We start from the raw sequence: 14,165 nt of genomic DNA on the forward strand, positions 1-14,165 counted from the left end.
TTTTTTATTCGCACCGACGGTATACACGTATAAATTGTATCTTACAAGTATTATTTAGGATGGAAGAACAACATTCAGTAACATTGAGTAAATGTTATGTAATTTTCTTTCAATTATTTGCAATTATACAAAAAAATATTGCTTGCAGCCAGTCGATGTCGAACATCAACATCAACTTTCGTGCGTCTTTATTTATATGTTACCTCGGAGTAATTGACAATATGTTACAGATGCCAGTGCATAATTGCTTTCCATCTTATTTTCTCGGAAGCGTTCGTATTTGTCATGCTAGTTCAGTCAATGTCAGTACTCTTTTTACTGAGACTGACTGAAATAGCAAGACACGTTCGTAAGTTTCCGTGAAAATATGATGGAAAATTGCATTTCTGTAAAATTGGTTGGATCGTCATTTAATATTGTTTTCATATCTCATGCTCTGAAAGTGGGTCGTTGTTATTCTAAAAGGTGCGCTAAAAGTGATACGTTTATGCTCTAGTGCAGAAAAGTGGTGTACTCCACTGCGTCTCCGTCCCACGAACAACTGGGTGGAAACAAAATGGAAAAATAGTGTCTTTATTTCCTCGCCTGGAACAATTGGTAATTGTTTAATTTTATTAATCCCACGTTGATCCTTTTTTTTATAAAAATGATATAAGTGAATTGTTAAAAACAAATTATTCTTGATTTATTTCGTTGAATTCTATTTACTCGATTTCATAAGGCGGGAACCAAAAGGAATACACCAAACATATTTTTTTAAACCTTACACTTGCGTAAATGGGCAAAGGCAGAATCTTATACAGCCACAGGTAAACGTTTGTACGATATTAAATTGATTTTTAAAGATATTTAGCACTATATTCATGAAAATAAAAAAAATACAAAAAAAAAATACTTATATTATTAATTAAATTGTTATTTAATATTTAAAATACTTTTAATATGTTATTCCGCAGGGTGCGGTCCGGTAGTCTGTTGCGGCTTTAAGAACGAAAAAGTATAAAATTAAAAAGTAAGAGGCAATCCCGCTGATTTTCATACTATAATGAACAAATCATTTAAAAATTACTGCAGTTTGTTAAAAAATGTGTGTTTTCGTAAATATTGCAATCTAAATGATTTTCGCTAGGGGTTATTAATCACACCTGTAAAGTCTCCGATTGCAAGTAAGTCCTAAGGAAAATAAATCATGGCCGTAGATCTATTAGGTATATACGTACTTCCATTACTGATTTTGCGAAATTGCCTTGTCTTGTTTGGTTTCCTCGCATTAGATATGAAAAGTAGAGTGTTTAACTCGGGTGAAAGGCACCATTTCTATCTCAGACTATTGACGCTCTCACTGCGTTCGAGCGCCAAACTACCTCGACAGAAATGGGTGCCTTTTCACCCTTGGTTAACAATCTACTATTAATTTTTCCGTCGCGTAGTCAAGCCACCATCGCTTTCGATCTTGGACACGAAAAGACAAGGTGACGTGATCGCACATCTCTTCTCCTCCATGTATTATTTAGATGGTTGCCATAACCGGAAACAGGCAGTCCTAGAGTCAAAACTTACGTCCGGCACTGTATTTCCCCACCGGATGCTAATGGCGGGAGCCATTAATGCGTTATCACTTCCGCGGGCACGAGCTTGCGCGACTGCACCATTAATTTTACACCCGAATTAGTGGCATAGTCACTCTGATAATTTTGGACATGTCTGAATAAATCTGAAAAAGATAGATAGGTTTAAAGTCCAAGAAAATGCAGTGGCGGGTACGCGTGGTTTATTTTTCAATATCTAATAATATAAGGTAAGTATAAAATTATAATTAAGTATACAAGTATATATTTCTAAGTTAATTATGCTGGACAAAAACTTTCGCTCAAGATTTCTTCTTCTTCGAAATATTACAAGTCAGTCCCCAGCTTTATACCTACACATAATACTTAATTATAGTAATGGGCTTGTCGTGAGCTGTTTGGGAACAGCAACTAGTCGTGTTCTTAGGCAACCTTCAAATCAAAGTGAACAGGCACCTTCTGGGCGAGCTCGCTCCATCGTAGGCCACGTCTACGCCTCGGCTAGTCTGTGGCCATGAGTAAGCCCATTCATAATAAAAAAAAACTCCACATACACGAGTGCACCCGACAGGTGGGTGGCTGGTAAAGGTTCCTCTGCCTTTGGTTCGCCTTAGCCGGCCGTCCATTGAGGGCCGAGTGGAGTCGCGAGAGCTGCGTTCTCGTGGGTAGATGTGGAAATGTAAGTGGCGAGTTGGCTATTATTATATTTAAAATCCCGTGACACCTCTCTACCCTTAGCCCGCATGCCAGTGTTGCCCAAAGCCATCCTAGATGTCGCTTTTTGTAGGTGCGAGGTGCGAGTCACTGTCTGCCGGATAAATTTGCATACTAGCCAGGCGTCCGGTATTAATCACATAGCCCAGTATTTGAAAGAAAGAAAAAAGTTAAGTTACAAATTATACGTAATAGACACATGGATGGACCCTTTATAAGGCATAAGGGTGTCAGGAATTATGCAAAATTGAACTCTATCACTTTGAAATAAAGTTCAAAATCAGGTGGGAAATATATTCCCTCTGCCTTATAAATGCTTAAAAAGGACCCCTACTCAAGCGTAATGCTACGGTAAGCCGCAGCGCTGATTTTAACTTAAAACTATTAAGGAATACAGAAGATAATTAAATTGACAGATCGGTCTCTCTATGGGTTCAAGAAAATGGATACAAAATAGAAAAAAAATGGATATTTATTTAGTCTGTCGCTTTCAGCCAATATTATATTCCATTTTAGATTCTATCAACTCTCAATATACCATAGCGGGTGCTGCCTTTGCGTGTATCCCATGACTCTGGCAAGAGCAACATCCGCTCGGCGTACCCTTTACATCTCATTAAAGTGTCAAAAGGGATCTACGTGCTGGCTTCGGCTGCGCGCACGCCTCTCAAATGTCCAGAACACCATTGTTCCGTGATTGGTACGAGTAGGTATACCGGGTGTGGCCTGTAATATGAGCAAAAAATTAAACTGTAGGCTGTATTCCTCAAACTGACTAACATTTGTTCAACGACTTTTAAAAATAACTTGTGATTTGATTTTTAATACACTTTAAAGTGTATTCTAAGACGCAATTTATTGCAAATTTTGTTTTGTTTAAGGCGTGACAAGCAACGTCAATCACAATGATATGGCGTGGCGATGGCGTCCATTGAAGATAATATTTATTTTGTATGAAAAATAGGGAATCTAAATAATTCATAATTTTTAAAAGTTGTAGAACAAAAGTGTCACCGTTTGAGCAGTACAATCTATGTTTTAATTATTTGCAAATGTTGCAGGCCACACCCGGTATAAAAGACTTAATAATGAGATTTTGATTGTTTAAGATCTCGCTAATATCATCTCTTTTGTAAAGTTGTTGCAATATTCTATAGGATTATCCACAAACACGAAGTTTGGCTCTGCTGCAATATCTTCCGCAGACTTCTTTAATATAGTCGCAAAGTCATGATTATCAGCCATATTCTTGATGTTGTCACACATAAGCAGGAGCGGACGTCGTATCCTAGAAAAAAATATGCATATATACTCGTATTTGTCTTTTTTTCTATATATCGGTCTATGGGTGTAGTAGTTCAAAAAAATGGTAGCAAAATAGAAAAAAAATGGATATTTATTGGGCTCTTAGGCAAAAATTAGTTAACGGATTTAAATAGGATTTATAATAATTATTTAATGTAACATAACAGAAAAGGGCAAATCGCCTAGCGTGGTACGGGCATGTGATGCGGAGGGATGAAAGTCATGTGACGAGAAAGGTTCTACGAATGAATGTGGAGGGAAGTACGAGGAGAGGAAAACCGAGGAAAAGGTGGATGGACTGTGTGAGAGATGATATGAAACGAGCGCAAGTGAATGATGAGATGACGGGTGACAGAGAGGTGTGGAAGAGAAAGACATGCTGCGCCAACCCCAAGTGAATGGGAAAAGGGCAAGAGAATGATGATGAATAATTATTTAATGTTTTGGCAATCGAAATGTATCGATTATCCGTATTTTCATAAAATGGTTCCATTAGTACGTAAAATTTGGAGCGGAAAGGGTAGTTTATCTCCAAAGTGAGAGAGGCTATCCGCCTCTTTCTAATTAATATAGTTAGAAAAGGACAGCTAGTGTGTCTCGTGCGATAAACTGTGCTCGCGGAGCACTTGCACTGGTGTTAAGGCCGCAGTGATGGCAAAAGGTCGTGCATGCAAATATCCACCTGAAGTGGCAGAGGGGAGCAAGTGGCACTTCCCACTTCATTCAGAAACAAACGTATGAAGAAGAAGAAGAATAAATACATTTATTTAACATCTTGGAAATAGGTAACACACAAAACAAATTACACAAACTATTAAGATGCTAAAGAGAATCCCCACTCAGCATAATGCCACGGCAAGCCATGACGCTGATTTTCATTGGGTATGCAGTTGGAATTGAAGTACCTATTGCACTAGACTGAAAATTTGTATTTTTTCTACCAGACGAGTCACAATACCTTCAATAATTTATTGGTTTCGGTCTCATGATCGTCATGATCACAGTCGTCGTTAAAATGCGTTTAATTTTCCACTTTTCGCCCTAGTTAATTGCGCGATGTAGTGAAAATGTGTAAAATACGCACCAATTACTGATTATTTCGGTGTTTGTAAACAGCCCCAATGTGAAGGCCAGCCACACTTATCCCACAGATGCACTTAACCGTATGACCTTACCTTCCGTAATTATTCGAGATGCGCAAAACGCTTCACTGAGTTGAAAAGATTGATTCATATCTTTCGCTCGCGGTGATATTTAATCACTCATTTCACTCAGTGAATCTGTAGACTAAATTGTTCACGAGTGAGTAGATACACACAGCAACAAGTGCGACCAAGATGGTGAATCACGCGATACAATCCCGGCATATTTTCGCGAGCTCCGAATCGCTCCGATACCTATTCGCATCGTCTCACTCGCTCACTCGCTCCACACGCTCGGCCGGCACATTCAAATCATGAGTGGGAAAGAGCGGGCAAGGAACACTGAGATAGATGAGTTACTGAGCGAAATGAGCGACTTAAAACTGTACTGAGTTGAAGAGTGAGTGAGTTCCGTCAAATGATACATGGCCCGATTCAAACTTTAAGATACGTCAAATATTACGACTAGATACGATATGGATTAGATATGTCAGTGTCAAAAGTGACGTTTTTGTTTGAAGAAATGTCACTTTTGACACTGACATATCTAATCCATATCGTATCTAGTCATACTATTTGTCATATCTTAAAGTTAGAACCGGGCCGACAGTTCATTTAAGTGACTCGTGAACGACATAATATGTCTAGTAATTTTAGTAGGAATTTAGTCCGTATTAACATTATTGTTGTAAAACTCACATAGATTGATGTTCCATAGTTGTTGGTATGTGAAATCCCAAAACATCTTGATGTCCTTCCAATGATATAGAAATAAGCCGGAGTCCATTTTCAGAGGATATTATTCGATTGGCCTGTAAATAATTTGAATTAATTACTAGTACCTCTGTGAGCTGTAGACCTCACGTTAAGCTTAGAAAATGTATAAGTGAAAAAATGCTTATAAATTAAAATACAAAAAGGTTATTTTAAGGTCATGTGGGGAAAGAGAAACACAGTTTATTTTACTCGAGACAAGAGTAACACTATGAGGATTCCCTAAGTGTTACTCTTGTCCTAGTGTTTGTCTTACCTCATCTGATCTTTATCATAGAATGTGGTCACAAAATATTACGAGATTCAGTTGAGCATTGCGACCTGCAAAGGAGAACATCCGGACATACGAAAGCAAATCACCCGAGTCGAAATGAAGACCTTCGCTAACGTTTCGGTCAATAACTGTTTATAACGCATTCAATTTTTAATCGATCCGGAAGAACTTAAAAAGACATTAAATTTTTTTACATCACAAAAAATAGAAAAGTTTTAAATACAACAGCTATATGAATTACCTACATGGCTGTTGACAAATTGAAGCGGTCTTGGCTTCAGTAGGTAGTAGAGCATGAGTGGACTGTATATTATTAAAGAATCTTTTAGGAAAAAATAGTTTATTTCAGAAACCACACAAAACATGCATTGTCACAGGAAAGAAAATTAAAGAAGTGCCGCTATGGCAACTAAATAACATTATTTTTAATATTTTAAATTTAGAACTTATAGTTCTTATTTCAATGTTGCTAACATAAATATTACCGGCGGCCTAATTCGAACTTTATGATACGTCAGTTAATAGATCTAGAATCGATATGGATAAGATATGTCAGTGTCAAATGTGACGTTACTTCAAACAAAAACGTCACTTTTGACACTGACGCATCTAATCCAATCGTTTCTAGATCTATTTATCGACGTATCTTGAAGTTCGAATCGGGCAGCGGGACTTATAAATATTCTGTAAAATAATGAAATATTTTTAATCGAATTGGGATTTTACCTCGGTAATATATATTTTAGGTTTTCCGAGCAGTGTTGGATTCAAATTGTCAGTCAAGTGACGCAAAATAATCGATTCTGATAATCGGCCGTCCAGCGCCGATAACTGGCCCGTTGTGCCGTCAAATGTGAGAACAACCACGATAACCGCACCGTACTCGGTAAAGTTTTGCTCAAAAACTGTAAAATAAATGCAACAAATAGTTAACAAGGGAAAAAATCACAATATATTGATTGAAATTAACACGATTTTCACTCATAATTTTAAAATTAACACGGGACTTAATCGCGTCGCGTTCGAAACGTCAGGCCATAAATAAATGTAAGTTATACGCGTTTAAGAGCCCTTCAACTTAGCGCCACAGCTAAATAATCGTGATTATTTAAATTTAATGAAAGATATTGAAAAAAGGGGGCCGCTACGGACTGTATTGTGTATTTAAGTACCTTTTGAATACATCAAACTAGTTTTTATGTTGCTGGTTTCGTCGATCTAGGACCTCAAAACAAAAACGGCCGTTTTAACTTTGGACGCCTATGTGCGCGTTGAAGGGCTCTTAAGTCCCGTGTTAGTTTTAAAATTATGAGATAAAATCACATATATAGTTCTGTTCTCATTGGACAAATTTAGAGGAACGAGAAAAAAAGGTTTAATTACTGTATTAATTTTTAGGGTTCCGTACCCAAAGGGTAAAACGGGCAGAGATGCGAAAAATACTTTATAAAAAGTATTTAAATACAAAATACAAATACTTCCTTGATAATACTATTTCAAATGCAAAATACAAAATAGTTTTTGTATTTGTATTTAAATACAAAATAGGAAATAGGTATTTTCAAAATACTTTTTAAAAATACAAATACTTTGCGAAAAAAGGTACTCTGAGTAGTGAATGCCTAGTCTGAATTAAAAAGTATTACTCGGAATTTCCGAGTTGAAAAGACTCTCTTTATTCTTTGAAATCAATCCTCTATCTAAAGTGCAAATTTCTAGTTGTTTGCTCATATTAACCGGTAGGATGTAGGTATGGATGATGGTTTTTATCGGCCAACTTTTAAAGCATTAATTTGTAATGTTTCACAGCCAGTATAATGCCTCTCGTTAGTGTGATGAAATCGTCTCGTTTATGTTTCACCAGGGCAGAAAAGTTTGTTCTCCTCTCGTGCCTTGAAACCCTCCCAACACTCAAGATTCCACTTTTTTAACCACTCCCTACGCTTGTGGTCATGTGCGACATTACTAAACAGATTCAACAGTTCCATGTTAAAAGAATGAGAGAGTTGCCAGGATTGTAACATCAGAAGAGATTGTAACTCCTACCTACCTACTATAAAGTATTTTGTATTTTGAAAATAGAAAATAGGTCCCAAAAACTATTTCAAATAAAATACAAAATAGTTTTCTTCAAAAGGTATTTAAATACAAAATAGGTATTTTGCATTTTGTATTTGCATTTTAAATACAAGTATTTCAAATAAGTCACATCTCTGAAAACGGGACCCTATTACTAAGACTTCGCTGTCCGTCCGTCCGTCCGTCCGTCTGTCTGTCACCAGGCTGTATCTCGACTACGAACCGTGATAGCTACACAGTTGAAATTTTCACAGATGATGTATTTCTGTTGCCGCTATAACAACAAATACTAAAAACAGAATTAAAGATTTAAATGTGATTTTTATACATACAACAAACGTGATTTTTGACCAAAGTTAAGCAACGTCGGGCGTGGTCTGCAGTACTTGGATGGGTGACCGTTTTTTTTTTGCTTTTTTTTCCTTTTTTTTTGCATTATGGTACGGAACCCTTCGTGCGCGAGTCCGACTCGCACTTGCCCGGTTTTTTTAGTAGTTACCTAAAGTAAATTCAAAATTAGTAATTGAACTTTTTTTTGCTTTCGATGCCGATTGCGATCGAATTCGATAAATTTGTCGATGAGTGTAGTTAATAAGGGACATATAACACTACATTAGAACTTAGATTAGTGATGATCATAATGAGAACTGCATGCCTACTACTTAATAGTTTCAGGTTACAGCTATGTGAGATACAGTCTGCCTGAGTCATCTGTGTGTGAGTGTTTATGTTTATAGTGACAATAACATAATTATGCTGGGTTAGTATTTTTAGAGAAACTACCTATAGGCCAACAACATTATTTTCTAAGAACGGCTTTGTATTATAATCTTATCGTAATAATAATAATATTTAAGTCATTAAACGTACCTTTTTGCAATCTCTTACTAACTTTCATCTCTAAATTAGTACATTCACTGCCAGCGCGATGTACGCGAGACGCGGTAGCCGATAAGACGGTTTTTCCCGTTTGTAGCGAAATCTTACGAACGGTTACGAACAAAGAACTTACTTAGCTGCTGACGGTTTTGGTTGGAGAAATGTCACTTTTGACACTGACAGATCAGATCCATATCTAATCCAGATCTAATTCATATCCTGTTATTAAAATTTGAATAGGCTGACATTTCCTGTCAGCGACCCGCTAGGCAGGTTCTCTGTTCGTAACCGTTCGTAATGTTTCGCTACAAATGGGAAAAACCATCTTATCGGCATGTTATTAAAATTAGAATAAGCCTGTGTGTTATGCGATGATTCTTAATAATCAGATATCGTACATTTTATAGCATTTTTGGTGCAGCGGAGTGGTCTTAACGGAATTGGTATAGATAATTCCAACTTAAATGGCAAATTAAGGTCAATATTAACTTAATTAACGCTAATTAATCATTAGGGTTGAAATTGTTTATACCAATTCCGTTAACACCACTCCGCTGCACCGAAAATGATATAAAATTTACGACGTCTGCTAATAATTAATAACAGTATACTTACATTCCTGACATTTATTCTCTATTTCACTACAAGTGAGATCTATGTGTGTGTTGTTCACTTCGAACCGAAAACCGGTGAGGGTATCCAGGATAACGTTTATATCTTTAGTGGTCGTTTCTTCTACTCTGCAGCCACTCCCTGGTGGCTCGCTTTTCATTTGCACAAACATCAACAAGGCGTTCTTTTGAAATCTGTAACGTTAATAGGGTCACACGGGGTAAAGCGTCTCTTGTGGAAAATGCGTCTTTTGAAGATATCTTCCAAACGCAACACAATATTATAACTATTATAGCCGTATAAACGTTCAGTGACCACACTTCGAATAGGGAGGGTTGCAATATGAAATGTTCCATTTAGAACAAAACGTTTAAAAGACGCATTTACCTCAAGTGATGCATTTATCCCGGTTGACCCTAATTGCTTACCAATTACAAAGTTACGAATAAAAAGAAGTTGAAAAAGTAGAACGTTGTAAAGAATTGTATGATACGGATTTTTCAGCGACCAAGTTCCTTTTTTACAATTTTTCTTTAATAATGTTAAATATGTATTTTACCTACCTATCCAATTTATAAGTGATTCTGGCTCTGGTAGCTATTTGAGAAACACCAGTGGCTTCTTCTTCACTTGTATCACTCTCACTGTTAGATTCGTTCTCGGCCATTCTTGATGTAGAAGGTTTAGGCCTACCATCTCGATAAGGAAGTGCAAAACTTCCTTTATCGATAGCTGGGCCACCAGTTACATCACTTAAAGTTTTTACTACTGTTTTTGCTACACTTTTTACAGTTTCAAACCAAGGCATGATTGCTGTACTGTTATAGAAGTTTTATCACGGATTATAATATCGGAATTGTTAGGATTAGATAACGTGCTTGTCTGTCCGTGGTTTGTTGCAAATTGATCACAGGACATCGGATTTTTACTGCAAATATGTAACTAGGGTAAAAGGGCTAGCATGGAATGGTCATAACATAAGTTTCACAAGTAGTGTTTGCCTATAGGGAGCTGTAAGCAAGTAGTAGTTATACCAAATAATCTAAAGTCTCACTAACTGATACTATAGAATCCTTAATAAAATGTAATTTACCTGTCTAGCTCATAAGTGTATCTTGCTCTAGTTGTCACTTCAACAGCTGTAAATCCACTCGCTACATCAAGCCTCTCACTATCACTATCAGATTCACTGGATCCTTCACTGTGGTTTCCAGACGTACTATTACTGAGAACACTCCACCACCCGCTATGATGATCAGGAACAGCACTTGCATAGCTAAGTGTGTACCTGTCTACAGAATCAGTAACAGGCGAAGTTGCTTCAGTTATATTCTTCGCAACAGTTTTAGCTACATTTTTTACAGTTTCAAAACTGTCCCTGTCTACAGAATCAGTAACAGACGAAGTTGCTTCAGCTATATTCTTCGCAACACTTTTAGCTACATTTGTTACAGGTTCAAAACTGTACCTGTCTACAGAATCAGTAACAGACGAAGTTGCTTCAGCTATATTCTTCGCAACACTTTTAGCTACATCTTTCACAGAGTCAAACCACGACATGGTTCTTAACGTCAATGCTTATATATTTTATTGTATAAATTATAAGGAAGTATTATATTAACTATAAGAATGTGCTAGATAACGTGGTTCTCTGACCGCAGCTTCTCACCAATGACCACACATAGCTGAATAAATTCAGTGTTGCCAACTCGGATTTTGAAAAAATGCTAGACTAATGTCTAGATTATGCCAAAATTATGCCAAAGATTTTTGAAACACCTATGCTAAAAAAATGCTAAAATATCACTTGAAATAAGACACTTAAAACACATATTTTTTTCAAAATTACCGCCTTTTTCGACTGACAAGATCTTCTTGACCATCTTTATATAGTCCTTTGACGTCCATCCGTCCACAAAAGTCAAAATTCATATGAAAATATGAACCACATAAGGCGATGGCGCATATTGTTGCTGCCAAGTTGGTGCAAACTTGGCTTAGACTAAATTATGCTAAAAAATATGCCAGATGCTAAATGGAAAATTTTGGTGCCAAAGCGAGTGAAAATATGCCAGATCTGACATCATTTATGCCAAGTTGGCAACACTGTGAATAATTATTGCTAACGATGGCGCAGGTCTAGCATAGTCTTATAAGTTTAATAAATAATAATAAAAAATATAACTAAGCTTGTCACATGCTCAATGTGACTTATATTTTTCAGTAGGAATGTATAAATAACTAGATGAATTAATTATTTCTTAAGTAGGTATAGCATAGTTTTAATATGTAACACTGAAACTTTACAGGATTACATTGTTCTCTGTGGCCACTTATAAAGTGGTAAGTTACCATTCATCACTTGGTAAGTAGATGTAATTAAAAACCAACAGCTGCCATTTCGGAATTCTGAAGAATATTAATATAATCTTTTTGCTAAAAAACAAGTAAATTAAAAGTAAACAGGTAACACATAATTAGCGCTACAAACCTATGTTAAATAGTTTCATTCGGTTCTATATATTATAATGGTTATACAAGATCGAAAAAATAGTGGAAATGACTCTCCTAAAATTATACTTATATACTGTAATATTATTGTTAAAATTGTCAATAAACAACCTAGTTTCCACACAGTAGATGATTATGGAGTAGTAGATGTTTATGAAGTAATTTTATTAAACAAATACAAACGTTGTACAAATTGAAATTATTATCATCATGCTAGTGCGTTTACAAGTCGGCAAAAAAACTTGATAAGGGCCACCATGTTTGTTGCCGTCTCGCTCTGTCTGCGGAAATGCAAGATAGCAACAACAAAAGGAGGCCAATTGAAACGTACATTTTGAACTATCGTTCGTACGCGAATTTCGCTCGCTCTCGTTCGTAATACATTTTCTACTGGCGCGAGCGGGACGCACGGGCAAATGATAAGAAAAAAAACCGGGCAAGTGCGAGTCGGACTCGCGCACGAAGGGTTCCGTACCATTAAGCAAAAAAAAAAACGGAAAAAATGCAAAAAGAAAATGGTCACCCATCCAAGTACTGACCACGCCCGACGTTGCTTAACTTTGGTCAAAAATCACGTTTGCTGTATGGGAGCCCCACTTAAATCTTTATTTTATTCTGTTTTTAGTATTTGTTGTTATAGCGGCAACAGAAATACATCATCTGTGAAAATTTCAACTGTCTAGCTATCACGGTTCGTGAAATACAGCCTGGTGACAGACGAACGGACGGACGGACGGACAGCGAAGTCTTAGTAATAGGGTCCCGTTTTACCCTTTGGGTACGGAACCCTAAAAAGACAATACATAATTTTGACTTCAAAATGTGAGTTTGAATTAGCCTCAAGGTATCCTCTGAACGCTTAGACGCGGACAGAAATGGAATAGAGTATGTGCGGAAAGAGAAGAGTCATGGAATATATGGGGCCCAATACATTTCACGACTTCTCTTTCCGAACAGCCTCTAAAGGGCACATTATCAGTTTGCCGGACGATATCAGCCTGTCAGTTATTCGGAGCTGTCAAATTTAGCTTTTAACTTAACTGACAGGCCGAAATCGTCCGGCGGACTGGTAATCAGTGGGCCCTTAACGAATAAATTACATATAGGTTTCCGATTTAACGGTTGGTAAGTAAGAATTTTTTATTTTTTTTAAATATCAGACAGTTCCTAGCTTAATTTAGTTAATAAATCTTAAGAGTCACACGAATAAACCCCCCACCATAAAATCGAGTTCATCTCAGTTTAAAACGACCATTTTAAATAACATGTAAATTGACATAAACATTCACACTATATATCTACCTATATTTGGTACTTTCCTTTTATTGCTAAAAATTGAAAACTAACTGGAAACTAACTAATTGGAAACGAAGAAATTAGAGCGAATAGAAGCATACATTACAAACACATACATTGAAAACTTAACCCCTTACTGCATGTAATAAAAAATATTTGTTTAAATAATAATACAAATAACATACAACTAAGGCTTACAAATAAAAATTAAAACTATAAATTTTAGAAAACAAACCGCTCACTGCCGTTCCCGGTGCAAAGGTGCCCATGATGCTCGCAGCATTTCCACGCTGGATCACCACGGACAGCCTTTGCACAAGGAACGACTCGGAGCGGGGGGGTCCCTCCCTCCTTTTGTTTAAATTTGAACTTTAATAGCTGTCATTAGAGTTGAATATCATATCTGCCATAATAATATTATATGGCATTGTATGCGGTAAAGGGTTAAGTATACTCGCTCTATTCGCGCTAACTATGATGCTAATGGGCTTATATGATTCTTATTATTGAGCACCTACAATCGGTACTTTGGGGGCGTTAATTACAATCTGTGTTTGTACCTATTACTGAGTCGCAATTAAAAAGGGATTGAGATAGCTGTCAATCCATATTGATTTTGACGTAAGTGTCTATCTGTTATTTCTAATCCCTTTCTGATCGCGGCATGATAATATAAGTGTGCTTTAAAATTAAAATTGTAAGACGTACACGCGTATTCGGAAAACGAGATAATCACAAGATCTAGAAACGATATAGAGATCAACTAGATTTACATTAGATATCAACTAGATGTGACTTGGATATCTAAGTCATAACTTGTCGAAATCGTTCAAGAGAGCCTCCAGAATCGCGGAAACGTCAAATTTGACATATCTATCTTACAAATATCTTTAAATTATCCATATCGTAACTTGTTGAGGTCTAGTAGAGATCTAATACATTTTCAGAATCAAGCCGGTAGGTTTCAGCGCTTTGAAATTTATTAATTTTCATGTATTGTTTACATATTTA

The 14,165-nt window shown here is 36.5% G+C and overlaps 1 protein-coding gene across 1 annotated transcript; it reads right to left on the reverse strand.

Annotated features, from left to right (window-relative positions):
* Window positions 1-3,359: 3,359 nt before the first annotated feature.
* Window positions 3,360-10,907, reverse strand: LOC134668620 (uncharacterized). The gene is made up of 5 exons (XM_063526060.1): window positions 10,441-10,907; window positions 9,351-9,541; window positions 6,504-6,682; window positions 5,429-5,541; window positions 3,360-3,570 (listed from the first exon to the last, which is right to left on the reverse strand). Exons 1-5 carry the CDS (start codon window positions 10,905-10,907, stop codon window positions 3,387-3,389), a joined length of 1,134 nt encoding a protein of 377 aa, XP_063382130.1. The 3' UTR covers window positions 3,360-3,386.
* Window positions 10,908-14,165: the final 3,258 nt, after the last annotated feature.

Source organism: Cydia fagiglandana, chromosome 11, assembly GCF_963556715.1.
Source record: "Cydia fagiglandana chromosome 11, ilCydFagi1.1, whole genome shotgun sequence".
Lineage (NCBI taxonomy): Eukaryota > Metazoa > Arthropoda > Insecta > Lepidoptera > Tortricidae > Cydia > Cydia fagiglandana.

Excerpts from the sequence above, each read along its gene's own strand:
- LOC134668620 (XM_063526060.1), bottom strand. The coding sequence starts at position 10,907 with ATGTCGTGGTTTGACTCTGTGAAAGATGTAGCTAAAAGTGTTGCGAAG. Across the intron at positions 6,683-9,350 it reads AGAGAATAAATGTCAGGAAT|TTTTTGAGCAAAACTTTACC; the intron begins GTAAGTATACTG and ends TTTATTTTACAG. Across the intron at positions 3,571-5,428 it reads ACTATGGAACATCAATCTAT|GATACGACGTCCGCTCCTGC; the intron begins GTGAGTTTTACA and ends ATTTTTTTCTAG.